The sequence below is a fragment of the Haemaphysalis longicornis genome, unplaced genomic scaffold (genome assembly GCF_048455015.1).
Source record: "Haemaphysalis longicornis isolate Haplotype H1 unplaced genomic scaffold, Haemaphysalis longicornis Haplotype H1 scaffold_1, whole genome shotgun sequence".
Lineage (NCBI taxonomy): Eukaryota > Metazoa > Arthropoda > Arachnida > Ixodida > Ixodidae > Haemaphysalis > Haemaphysalis longicornis.
Window position 1 is genome coordinate 134,729,710 of NW_027526203.1, and position 12,193 is coordinate 134,741,902.

A 12,193-nucleotide genomic window follows, 5' to 3' on the forward strand; every position below is an offset into this window, starting at 1 on the left:
ATGTTGTCTCTAGGTACGCTAGGAATACTGAAAGCTACTGCCACCAGCAGTGGCCGCATCTGGACTTGTGAAGCAATAGACAGAATATCTCAGCAAAAGCGCATGAAATAACTGGTGGCACAGGTTCGTCTCCTCACAACGTTAGTGGATACTCTTTTTGTGGCCGCTGGCAGGCAAAGACAAGACACGACCCTCCTGTCTCCTCTTTTTAGGGGTATAAGGAGCTTTTATTTAATGCATGGGCTACATTTGAGCGGAGGTTTGAGGTGCACTGGAATTGAGTGCTCTGAAGCATATCTTTAATACAGCCAAACCCGGCTATAATGAACCCTGATAGAGCGAATTATGCTATATATCGAACAAAAAAAATTTAGTTACGGAAATACATGGGAAACATATTCCTTATGACGAAGTTCACATCCGATATATCGAACTCCGCGCGCCGAGAATGGCCGCCGAAATGCATGGTCTCGGAGCGGCGATTGAGATGTGGATTGGCCGCGACCACGGAGCAAGAACCGCGACTGGGACGTTGCGCCTTGCACAGAGCGACGTGACTGCCGACACTTTCCGTAACTATTTCCTGCGCGTGGGACTTACGAACCCGCCCAGTCAGCGAGTCCGGGCCAAGACAGCAGCATCGATGAACTGTGGGAAGAGCTCGCCAACGTTGCCGATGATGTCGCGAGTGAAAGCCGTCCGATGCTTATAGTGAAGCGCTTTCGGCAGTCGATGTGCTGCGCCAATGCTTCCTCGATTTTGGAGAACGCGGACTCGTACTGCGCCAAACGATGTTTCGTGTAGAGAATGCTATGCTAGTTGTAGCCGCTAAAACGAAAGTGAAAACCAAAATCACCGTTTTTTTTTGCAAAGTAGGCAGTTAAGGCGGAAAGAAGCTTTATAAATTGCAATAAATGGGTTATTTTGGGAATGGTTAATGGCTACTTTACTGTGTTCGTTTCTGCATGCGGGGATGGTGGAGTTGAGGAGGGGAGGGGGCTACCGCGCAATGTGAACTCGTAACAATAAGCTCGTTATAGGCGGGTTCGGCTATATCGCACTATTGGATATATCGAACAAATCGCGGTGCATATTGCAGTTCGCTATAAACCGGTTTGACTGTAATCTAATAAAAACAATGTATCTCTCTCTCTCTCTCTCTCTCTTTTCCGATTACCAAGTCATCTATTACACCTGTCGCTCCCACTAAAGGCACATGACTGAAGTTCAGTATCTCCACTAATCTATATCCGTGAACTGGGCTTCTAAATGCATATTTGTTCATGTTTTGGCCAAAGTACACTTTCAAAGAAAAATACTGCAAATGGTTTTTTCCTGCCTACTGTTAACACAAAGAAAGAAAGTGGATTGCGGGAGAGCACACTTTTGGGGGACTGTGCATGCACGACAAAAATGCCGATGAGTTGACCAAGCGAGGATGCGCATTACAAAGCGACAGAACATGGCAACCTAAAAGTTACCATGTAACCAGCACACGACCTGCAATTTCGGGATTAGGCAACACTACAGAATTGGCTCGGTTAAGCCTGCAAAATTTCACCGGCAAATTCATGAATACTGTAGGCCACGATGCAGAAGATTCTAGCTGCTGCAACTTGCAAGCTTTCCGTTCTTGCATCCCAAGCACGTCACGCCATAAATATTGGATCCACAACTCCAATTACGCAACAACCTTACATGGTGTCTTTTTCAGAGCGCGAAGCAATAGCTGATCGAGTGCGTGATATGCTGGCACAAGGAGTCATTCTAGAATCTTCAAATCCATGGGCAGCTGTGGTAATGCTTGGGAAAAAAAGATGGAACCTGGAGACTTGGTGTCAGTTACCGCTGTCAGTGTTCAGTCACTTAAAAATGGCCGTGTATCTGCTCCTTTCGTTCCAAATGTCGGCCAAATACGATAGTCTCTCGTCGACATTTGCCAAGTGAATGCCTTCCTTTGCTTTCCCGCTCACCTATCATGCTGTTTGTCTTCCGTCATGCTTCTCCCAAAGCAAACACACTACAGATTTGCTCAAGTCAATTTAAGTTTACCGCGTTCCACTGCACCAGGCCGGGTGCCTCGGTGCCAGCACTGCCCTACGGCGGAGATGTGTGTGACTCGAGGCGCCCTACTTCCAACCCCGTTTCCCTACAACCAACCACGTTTCCCTACTACACGTGCCTTCCAAGCAGAACGTGGAACCTATCTAATGGAAGCTTTGTAACTGCTGCCCCTTGATTTCCTAAAATGCCGCCAGAAGCTGTAGTTGCGCGGGCGACAGCCGGCGACGGAGTGAATGTTTTTTTTTCTGCAGTGGATGTAGTATTTAATTTCGGAAAAATCAAGCATCCATAATTTTTTAACGAAGGAACACTGCAAATATCACTTATGTATTGATTTTTCACATCATATTTGCGTAAGGTATTGTTCTTTTTCAAAAGTGTTGACAAGTATGGAGATTGCCACCGGACTTCGGTGTTCAGATTTGGCTGTGGGTATATAAGCCCATTGTGCAGCTTTAGCTGGGTGGCTAAATCGAGTCACAGACAGACAGACAGACAGACAGACAGACAGACAGACAGACACACAGACAGACAGACCAAAATGTCTGCGTTAAATTAGCCCAAGAAACACTGTCATCTTTACAACGGCAAGTGATCCCTTAAACTAGATGAAAAAACGGTAAACAGGATTTCGTTCATGGTTAAATTCGTAAAGCACAGGTGTAATAATGCTTCCCAACGCTGATTGATACGTGTAGGATGGCCAATAATATTTTATTGACAGGAATACTGTAAATATTACTTATGCATTAATTTTCGGTCTTATATTTGCGTAATGTTTTGTTCTTGTTCAACAATGTTGACAAAATGAACATTCCACCGGACTGAAACGTTTAGATTTGGCTGTGAGTGTATAAGACTATTGCGCAGATTTGTTTCACTTTGGCCGGGTGGCTGAATCGAGTTACAGACAGACAGACAGACAGACAGACAGACAGACAGACAGACATACAGACAGACAGACAGACAGACAGACAGACAGACAGATAGACAGACAGACCAAAGTTTCTGGGTTTAATGAGCCCAAGAAAGACTGTCGTCTTTAATATCTGTGCACTCCCACGAATAGACGCTGCCCTTGACTGGCTGACTTGCACTTCGTAATTCATCTGTGAATTTGCGGTCCGGGTATGCGCAAATTCCGATGCACCCGAGCGACAAAAATAAAACAGCTTTTGTACCACCGGATGGCTTTTACGAATTTAACATAATCACATTTGTACTGTGCAATGCGCCAGCAAGTTTCGAAAGACTCATAGACACCGTTTTGCAGGACTCGTGGAAAATCTGTCTGTGTAATCTGGATGATGTCATGTTCTTTGGCCGCACTTTTTTCAAACACAACGCTCGGTAGTCTGTTTTACCGGACTACGAATAAAAAACTGGTTTTGTCGTCAATTCTAAATAATTCCGCTTCAGTGAACGTCAAGCGCTCGTTCTGTGAATTTTAGTTCACGGCGAAGGCATTCGACCACATAAGTAGCAGACTAAGGCTGTAACGTCCTTCGAGTAACCACAGTCGTCACAGATCGGAGGACTTTTCTTGGCCTTTGTTCTTATTTACGTCGTTTTATTCTTAGATTCTCAGGTGTCACTTCTCCTGTGACATGACTTCTCCAGAAACACACTCCTTTCTTCTGGACTGCAGACTGTGACGCAGCGTTACATCAGTTAATGCTCTTCTTGACATCCGGATCGATTCTCCGCCACTTCGACCTCCGTGACCCTACTGAGCTTCATACGGACGACAGTGGCATGGGCCTCGGGGCCGTGCTGGTCCAACCTCCCAACAGAAATGAACAGCAACATGTCATTGCATACGCAAGCCGATCCCGCAGCGAAACTAAAGTGAAATACACCGTCAAAGAACAGGAGTGCTTAGCGATTATATTTGCCACACCGAAATTCCGCCCATACCTATACGAACAACGGCTCACAATCGTTACTGACCACCCCTCTTTGTGCTGGCTGGCTAATTTCCGGGACCCGGCCTTCTGGCCGGCTTCGGTGTTAGGCTTCGACACCAGCGAGGAAGATGTCACTCTGCAATACTGGGAGCTAAACAAGGAGGACGAAGACGAAGCTGGCTGGTAACTTGAAGGACATAATTCAGCGTTTGGGGTTGACTTTTTCTATTCCACTTATATTATCTATTGACGCATCAAACTTGGGGTTTGCAAAAAGGGATATATATATAATTTTATTCGAAAATTTCTTTCTGCTTCAGGTTGTTTGAATTGCTGAAGGATGCTAATTAATGGGTAATTCGGGTTTTATTCGTAACTAAGTTTCCTGTTATGGCCTCTTTCCGGAAATAATTTAGTATTTTGAGGTCCCCACGTATTTCAACAACCGATTTAGCGCTGGCCAAGCCCCCCTTGTGGGCACGTGCCAAAATCTTTGAGGACATCATCATCATCATCAACTTGATCCGCCACCTTGGCTTGCCGGCCGTTTGTAAATAAATGCGTTCCTCGCCAACAGTCACCCCGATTTCGCCGTAACAATGTCAATGCGACTGAAGCAGGCTTTGATAAGTGGTCTTGGCCAGGCAACAATCATTCATCCTTGCACCCGCACTAAATGAAACAACATTCCACACTAGCGGTTATGTTGAAAATAATGATAATTGTGTTACCTGATACCGCTGGTTACGACAGTCGCTGCGAGGGACATCCTCAACATATTTATAAGCGAGTGGAAACAGTAAATGCTGAATCAAGTAGCATCATCGCAATCGACCACGCAACTGCCAAGTGGAATCAACAATGTTTGATTAACAAGCCAGACCTTTAGATTCAAACTTAAGGTGTGAGCAAAGGTAGCACAGCTATTCATCTCTTTTATCCCCTGAACACCCCTTCCCCAGTGCCGAGTAGCAATCCGGGCTCTCAGCCTGGATAACCTCTCGGCCTTTCCTTTCGCTTTTCTCCTCCTTCTCCTCCTCCTCCCGTCACAACTGTCAGAAGTTCATTGCGTCCCCACCCCTCACATCACATGGAAAGCTGACAATTCAAAGATCAACAGTCTGCTTTCAAAAAGATATCGGCACTATTTACATAGTCGCACTGTTTCCTCATGTCCAGGTGGCAACTGTGGTTAAAACCGATTTGGATTTGAATGAATCATGTTGCTGAAAAATATTTTAAAGCGAAGCTTTCTACCTCTACCAGCCAAAGGTTCTTTCCTGGCGTGCGGGACAAAAAACTCAAAAGGCGGCCGCAGAGGAAACGGCGGTTATCCCTCACGGAGCAGAGTGTAGATCGCGCGGCAAATGTACCCAGCGTTCCCCGCGCGCTCACGCCGGCGGGCGCATTGGCGCGACCCGGGTTTATCGTCTGCTTTGCGAGGGTTGTTTTAGGCCTCTTAAGGCGCAGCTTCGCGTCCATTGCGCGCTTCCTTTGCACGGCTTGATTAAATTGTAAAAGACTGGAAAGCTGGGCGAGTTGGTAAGGTGACATCTGGAAACAGCGCAACACGGACGAGGACGGAAGAAGTAGACACGACAGCGCTCGTCTTGTCTACTTCTTCCGTCCTCGTCCGTGTTGCGCTTTTTGCAGATGTTGATTAAATTGTTCGACAGCACCTCCTGGTAACCCGGACGCGACGGACTTAAGTGGTCGTACGGCAAAGATGCGTTAAAGATTGGTTTGCAGGGCACGAAAACAAAATTTAGAGACAACGTAAAGATATCTCGCCGCTAAACGAACACTACCTTTTGGCACTCCTTGCCTTGAATGGGACTCCGCTTTCTAAATTGGTGTACCAAAGCAGTTGTGGTTTAACAGGTATCTCAAAAGGCGAAAGGAGCAAGTGCTTCTGATAAATAGCGATTGTAAGAGTTCCCTCAGCTTTCTCTCAATTCACAAACTTACTAGTTTCATCGAACACTGTTTTATCGAACGCCGTTTGGTAGAAGGACGTTTCATCGAGGACTTTTCATCGAATTTGGTCGTACAAAATGAGAAGAGCATTAACGCGGTATAAATGGGAACCCCATAGATAACCCCATTACAGAGTCCATTGGAAGCTTTTTTCTTACGCCTACTGATCAGCAAGAAGTTTATTCTACATTTATGAACCTTTCAAACAGCAAAGCCTTGGACACTGACAACCTACAAATTAAACCCATAAAATTTGTCATAGAATCAATTGCCCCAGTTCTTACTTACATTTATAACTTATGCTTTGAAAGTGGCATTTTTCCTGATGCTATGAAGAAAAGTAGGGTTTCGGTGATACATAAAAGTGGGGATAAAACTAACAGATCAAATTATCGACCTATATCCGTAATTTCGGTGTTTTCTAAAGCAATTGAAAAGTTGCTGCTATCCCGACTGACAAGTTTTCTTGACAGAGGCAACATTTTATCTGATGCACAATTTGGTTTCCGAAAAAATAAATCAACTGAGAAAGCTCTCTTAACAATCAAAGAAAACATTTTGCAAAATATTGAGAACAAGCATTACACTCTCGGCCTTTTCATAGATTTCACGAAGGCTTTTGACTGTCTTAATCATGATATACTAATACACAAACTAAGGCTTAATGGTATACGTGGAACTCCGTTATCGCTACTCCAGTCTTACTTAACCAACAGGCACCAATGCGTTTGTATTGATAATAACATTTCACCCTTTTTGCCCACAACAACGGGTGTACCGCAGGGAAGTGTACTGGGACCCCTCCTTTTCAATGTATTCATTAATGATATCGTAAAAATTGACTCGGAAGCAAAATTTATAATGTATGCTGACGACTGTACTTTACTGATATCTGGTAAATGTGAAGATAATTTAATAATGAAATGTAACGGTATTCTTGAAAGGTTGTGTTGTGGCTTGGCGCTGACGCAAGTACCGTCAGTGCGCATGCGCCGCGAGCGGCGAGTATAAGAGCAGGGCGCTCGTTGCAATAAATGTTCTTTCCTTCCCCGGCACTTGGCGTGACTGTCATTTGCTATATCAACTGGCGACGAGGATGGCGGCAAACTGATAGCGTTACCGGCGTGTTCGGGATTGCTGCTGAAGGGGCGTCGACGGAAGCATGTCAAAGTTCTGGGAGTTTGACGCTTACGTCGAAGGCGGCGATGAAGACTTCAGTTCGTACGTCGAGCGGTTCAACCACTACTGGAAGGTTACCCAAATTGAAGACGACAGCTTGAAGAAGACCGCTTTCATCACAGCCCTCGGGAAGCACCCGTACAAGACCCTCAAGGATCTGCTGTTGCCCTCAAGCCCGGAGGAGAAGTCGTTCGAGGACCTCGTGAAAGTCCTGAAAGAGCACTACGCACCGGGGAGTCAAGTCATAGCGGAAAGGTTCAAGTTCAACCGCCGATACCAGCTAGAAACGGAAACAGTTTCAACGTTTGCCGTGCAACTACGACACCTTGCTGCCAAGTGCGCATTCGGGAATTTTCTGGACGACGCATTGCGCGACCGGTTCGTCGCGGGGCTTCGGAACCCTGCAATCCAAGCGGCGCTGCTCAAGAAGAAAGAACTTAACTTCGAGACAGCCTGCGAGTTGGCGAGAACCACAGAGTTGGCCGAAAAGGAGTCGAGAAGTTTCAGGCCGGCGGAAGCCTGCGCGTCGACAGAAGGGAGCGTGAACTCTATTGGGAAAAAGCGTCCACCGCAGCACAAACCGAAGGTGAGCCCGCCGTCAAACTTTTTCACTGCTGGTACTTGTCACAGATGCGGTGAGAAGCACGACGCTAGCGAATGCCGGTATCGGAAGTCGAGATGTCACTGGTGCAAAAATTTGGGACACTTGGCGAAGGTATGCATGAAAAAGAGAGGGAAAGCGGTCAACGTTCTTGAAGCAGATAGCGAGCATGACCAGTTGCAACTTTTTCACGTGCACGGAAGCAAACAGACTCAGCGTCCCTATCAAGTTGAAGTTAAAATTTTTGACCAGCCAGTGAGCATGCACATTGATAACGGGGCAGCTGTTTCTATTATCAACGACCAAGTCTTTGCGAAGCTGCCGCGACAAGTAAAGCTGGAAAAATGCCCGCTCGAACTGAAGACGTACGGGGGCACTTTACTGGAAACGAAAGGACAGACGAATGTTGTCGTGGAATAAGAAGGGCAAAGAAAAACTTTGCCTGTCGTCGTCGTTCCCGGACTACAACCGTGTTTGCTGGGACGAGATTGGCTCGCGAAGCTGAAACTAAACTGGGCTCACATTTTCAGCGTAGAAACGGAACAAAAAGTGAACTACTTGCTTCAGAAGTTCCGGGACGTGTTTTCCACGGAAATAGGCTTGATCAAAGGCTATCAAGCGCAAGTGGTGTTGAAAGATGGAGTTCAGCCAGTGTTTTGCAGAGCCCGAGCTGTTCCCTACGCACTGAAAGACCCCGTCGAACTGGAGCTCCGCACGTTGCAAGAACGAGGAGTCTTGGAGCCAGTTCTGCAGAGCGACTGGGCCACACCGCTGGTGACAGTGCAGAAGGCTGACAACATGGTGAGACTTTGTGGAGACTACAAAATCACGCTCAACCCAGCTATAAAGACTGAGCACTATCCCCTTCCTTTAGTGGAGGACATTTTCGCTGTGCTTGTGGGTGGCAAGTTCTTCACAGTACTTGACTTGTCAACGGCGTACCAACAAATTCAGGTGCATGAAGACTCTCAGAAATTGCTAACAATTAACACGCACCTGGGACTGTTTAAATGCCTGCGCATGCCGTACGGAATTTCTAGCGCACCGGCCATTTTTCAGTCTGTCATGGACGAGATGCTCAAGGGGCTCAATGGAGTTGCCTGTTACCTGGACGACGTCCTGATTGCGGGAGCCTCAATTGACGAATGCCTGAACCGTGTCGAGGCCGTCCTGGAAAGGTTCCAGCGCCACGGAGTCCGGTTGAAGGAACAAAAATGTAAGTTTTTTCAAGACTCCGTGAGGTATTTGGGCCACGTTGTTGACAGTGCCGGAATCCACCCATGTGAGGAAAAGATTGAGGCGGTGAAAAACGCACCAGCTCCGACAAACCAGACAGAGCTCAAGGCATATCTAGGAATGCTAACATTCTACTCGAAGTTCATTCCCCAGATGTCAGCAAGGCTAAAGCCTTTGTATAATCTTCTACAGAAGAACCAGCCCTGGCATTGGTCCCAAACCGAAGAGAAATGCTTCCAAGAAAGCAAACGGTGGCTCACTCATGAAAGCGTCCTCACTTTCTATGATCCGTCAAAACCGTTAGGTTTAGTGGCGGACGCGTCAGCCTACGGAGTGGGGGCAGTGCTTTTTCATGTAGTTGATGGCCATGAAAAACCAATTGCGTATGCCTCCCGAACCCTCAGCAAGGCCGAGATAGGCTATTCGCACCTCGAAAAAGAGGCTCTAGCAGTCGTATTTGGAATCAAGCGATTTCACAAATACATCTTCGGTCGGGAGTTTACAATATACTCGGATCACTTGCCACTGAAGGGTTTACTAGGTCACGACAAGCCTATTCCTGCATCAGCCGCAGCTCGAATGCAAAGGTGGATGCTTCTACTGGCAGCATACCGCTACACATGGCAGTATCGCAAGGGGCAATCCGTCGCAAATGCGGACGCACTATCGCGCATTCCGTTGAAGAACGCGCGCGATGCAAGTGACTACGTCCAGTTCTTCTCAGTGGCTCAGAATCTGCCCTTATCAGCGGACTCGATTCGAAAGGAAACGCAGAAAGACGCTGCGTTATCGAAGGTTCTGTTGTACACGAGAAGCGGTTGGCCTTCAAAAGTAACCGATGAAATGCTGGCACCGTACTTTAATAGGCGCCACGAACTGTCTATAGAACGTGATTGTGTCACGTGGCGTAACCGTGTGGTTGTGCCGTGTTCGTTGCAAGGTCCGGTCTTGCGGCTGCTACACGAAGGACACCCGGGAGCCACTCGGATGAAAATGCTGGCACGAAGTCACGTGTGGTGGCCTGGGCAGACCGAAAGCATTGAACAAACGGTGAAAGAGTGTGAAACTTGCCAGCTGACTCAAAATGCCGCCCCGCGCTTGCCCATAACGTCATGGGAATGGCCGACTCGGCGTTGGCAAAGGATTCACCTGGATTTTGCTTACAGCAACCCGAATTGGTTGTTGGTGCTTGTCGATGCCTACTCTAAGTGGGTTGACGTCGTATGCATGACCGTCACAACGGCCGCAAAAACTGTGGAAAAGCTGCGAACCATTTTTGCAACGTTCGGTCTACCAGAAGAGGTAGTGACAGATAATGGACCGCAGTTTGTTTCTACCGAGTTCACGACGTTCCTTTCATCCAACGGCATACGCCATAAAAAGACACCACCTTATCATCCAGCGTCTAACGGCACTGCGGAACGACTTGTACAGACCGTTAAGAAAGATCTCCAAAAGCAACTGCAGGATGAAAAAACGCGAGGTGTGCAGAAGACTATTCAGCACCGTGTCGACCAGTTTCTTTTCCACTACAGGAACACCCCTTGTGCAGCGACGTCCAAGACTCCAGCGGAGCTGTTCCTGTCATGGACCCCGAGGACACGGCTTACACTGCTACATCCTCAGCTCGGGGATCGCCCGGAGAACGAACGGGGGGGGCACGGAACATCCTGCTTCCCGGTGGCGCGAGTTCAACGAAGGTGACAGGGTGCGGCTGAAAGGAACGAGACCAGGTGACCCTGCGTGGCTAGTTGGCACCATTATGAGGCGAGTGAGTGCGGTGACATATGCTGTGAACGTCAACAACGAAGAGCGTTATGTGCACGCCGACCACTTGGTAACAGCTACATTTCCCGTTCCTGAGCCAAGAGTGATTCGTCACCCTGTACCCTTGCCAAGACGTCTGCCCCGTCAATTGCCAGAGCAGTGCCCTGGTGAGACTCAGCCCGAGCCTGAACCAAGCCCGGTGCCAACCCCTTCAGGACCACCAGCTGAGGAACACCACGAGAAAATGGGACAACAGAGAGAGGGTTCAGAGACCATTCTTCGGCCATCGACGCCTTCCAATTCCAACGCTGCAAGCCCGAACGTCGGAGGCGAGCAAAGCTTGGAAACTCGAGTGCGAGTCTCCCCCGCACCTCTCCGTAGAAGCACAAGACCCAAGCGAAAGCCAGATCGTTGGGGCTACGAATAAGAAAAAAAATAAGGGGGGAGAAAGTGTTGTGGCTTGGCGCTGACGCAAGTACCGTCAGTGCGCATGCGCCGCGAGCGGCGAGTATAAGAGCAGGGCGCTCGTTGCAATAAATGTTCTTTCCTTCCCCGGCACTTGGCGTGACTGTCATTTGCTATATCAGGTTGCACTCATGGTCTCAATCCAACAGAATATAAACCCAGCAAAAACAAAGGTACAGTCGAACACGGATATATCGAACTCCAAGGGGATCGCGAATTAGTTCGATATATGAAAAATTCGATATAAAAAATATGGGCTCTGAGACCTCACCTATGGCGGACGATCGCTTACCGATCGTCGCATTCAAGAATGACCACTAATTCCGCACTCACGACGCAACAGGACACTTTATTTCCGTGAAAAAAAATCGATCATCTTGGCCTGCTTCTTCGTCCTGGAAATGAATTTAAAGGCGCTGGTCTCGATCTTCTCGAGGCTGCACAACTGGAAAATTCCAGCAGCACGCTGCGCCTTCGCACACCATGCACAAAACGCACGCAAAAGAAGAACAGCGCGCGCCTACCACAAGAACTTTTAAGGCAGCCGAAAAAAAAGGACGTTGATTGATTGTAGGGTTTAACGCGCCGACGCAACGCAGGCGATGAGGCGCGCCGTAGTGGAGGGCTCCGGATTAATTTTGACCACCTGGGGATCTTTATCGTGCGCCGAAAGGACGTGCGCAGTCGGGGCAGATGCCTACGCACTGTCATATTTTCCGAGCGTTCGGGCTTGTGTGCCTAGAGAGATTTAGCATACCGGGCTCCGTCCGCTAACGCTACGGTGGCCGGTAGCGGGGCCCGACTGGGCAAGCGCAAATTCGTTCCGGTAGGGGGGATTAGTTACGCGAGCCAGTCTTCGCCATGCCCGCGCATTCCTCCACATCCTCCTCAACCTCAATCGGGAGTGCAGCGACCGCCGAAGAGCACCTTCGAAGTCGCGCGGCGTTCGATACACCCAATGTCGGGAAAAATGCGGTTCGATATAAACGTACGAATT

The 12,193-nt window shown here is 48.1% G+C and overlaps 1 protein-coding gene across 1 annotated transcript; it reads left to right on the forward strand.

The window, feature by feature from the left end:
- The first annotated feature begins 7,110 nt into the window (after nucleotides 1-7,110).
- Nucleotides 7,111-7,766, forward strand: LOC144152322 (uncharacterized). The gene is made up of 2 exons (XM_077683616.1): nucleotides 7,111-7,713; nucleotides 7,758-7,766. The coding sequence occupies exons 1-2, from the start codon at nucleotides 7,111-7,113 to the stop codon at nucleotides 7,764-7,766; spliced, it is 612 nt and encodes a 203-aa protein (XP_077539742.1).
- The last annotated feature ends 4,427 nt before the right edge of the window (nucleotides 7,767-12,193 follow it).

Excerpts from the sequence above, each read along its gene's own strand:
- LOC144152322 (XM_077683616.1), top strand. The coding sequence starts at position 7,111 with ATGTCAAAGTTCTGGGAGTTTGACGCTTACGTCGAAGGCGGCGATGAA.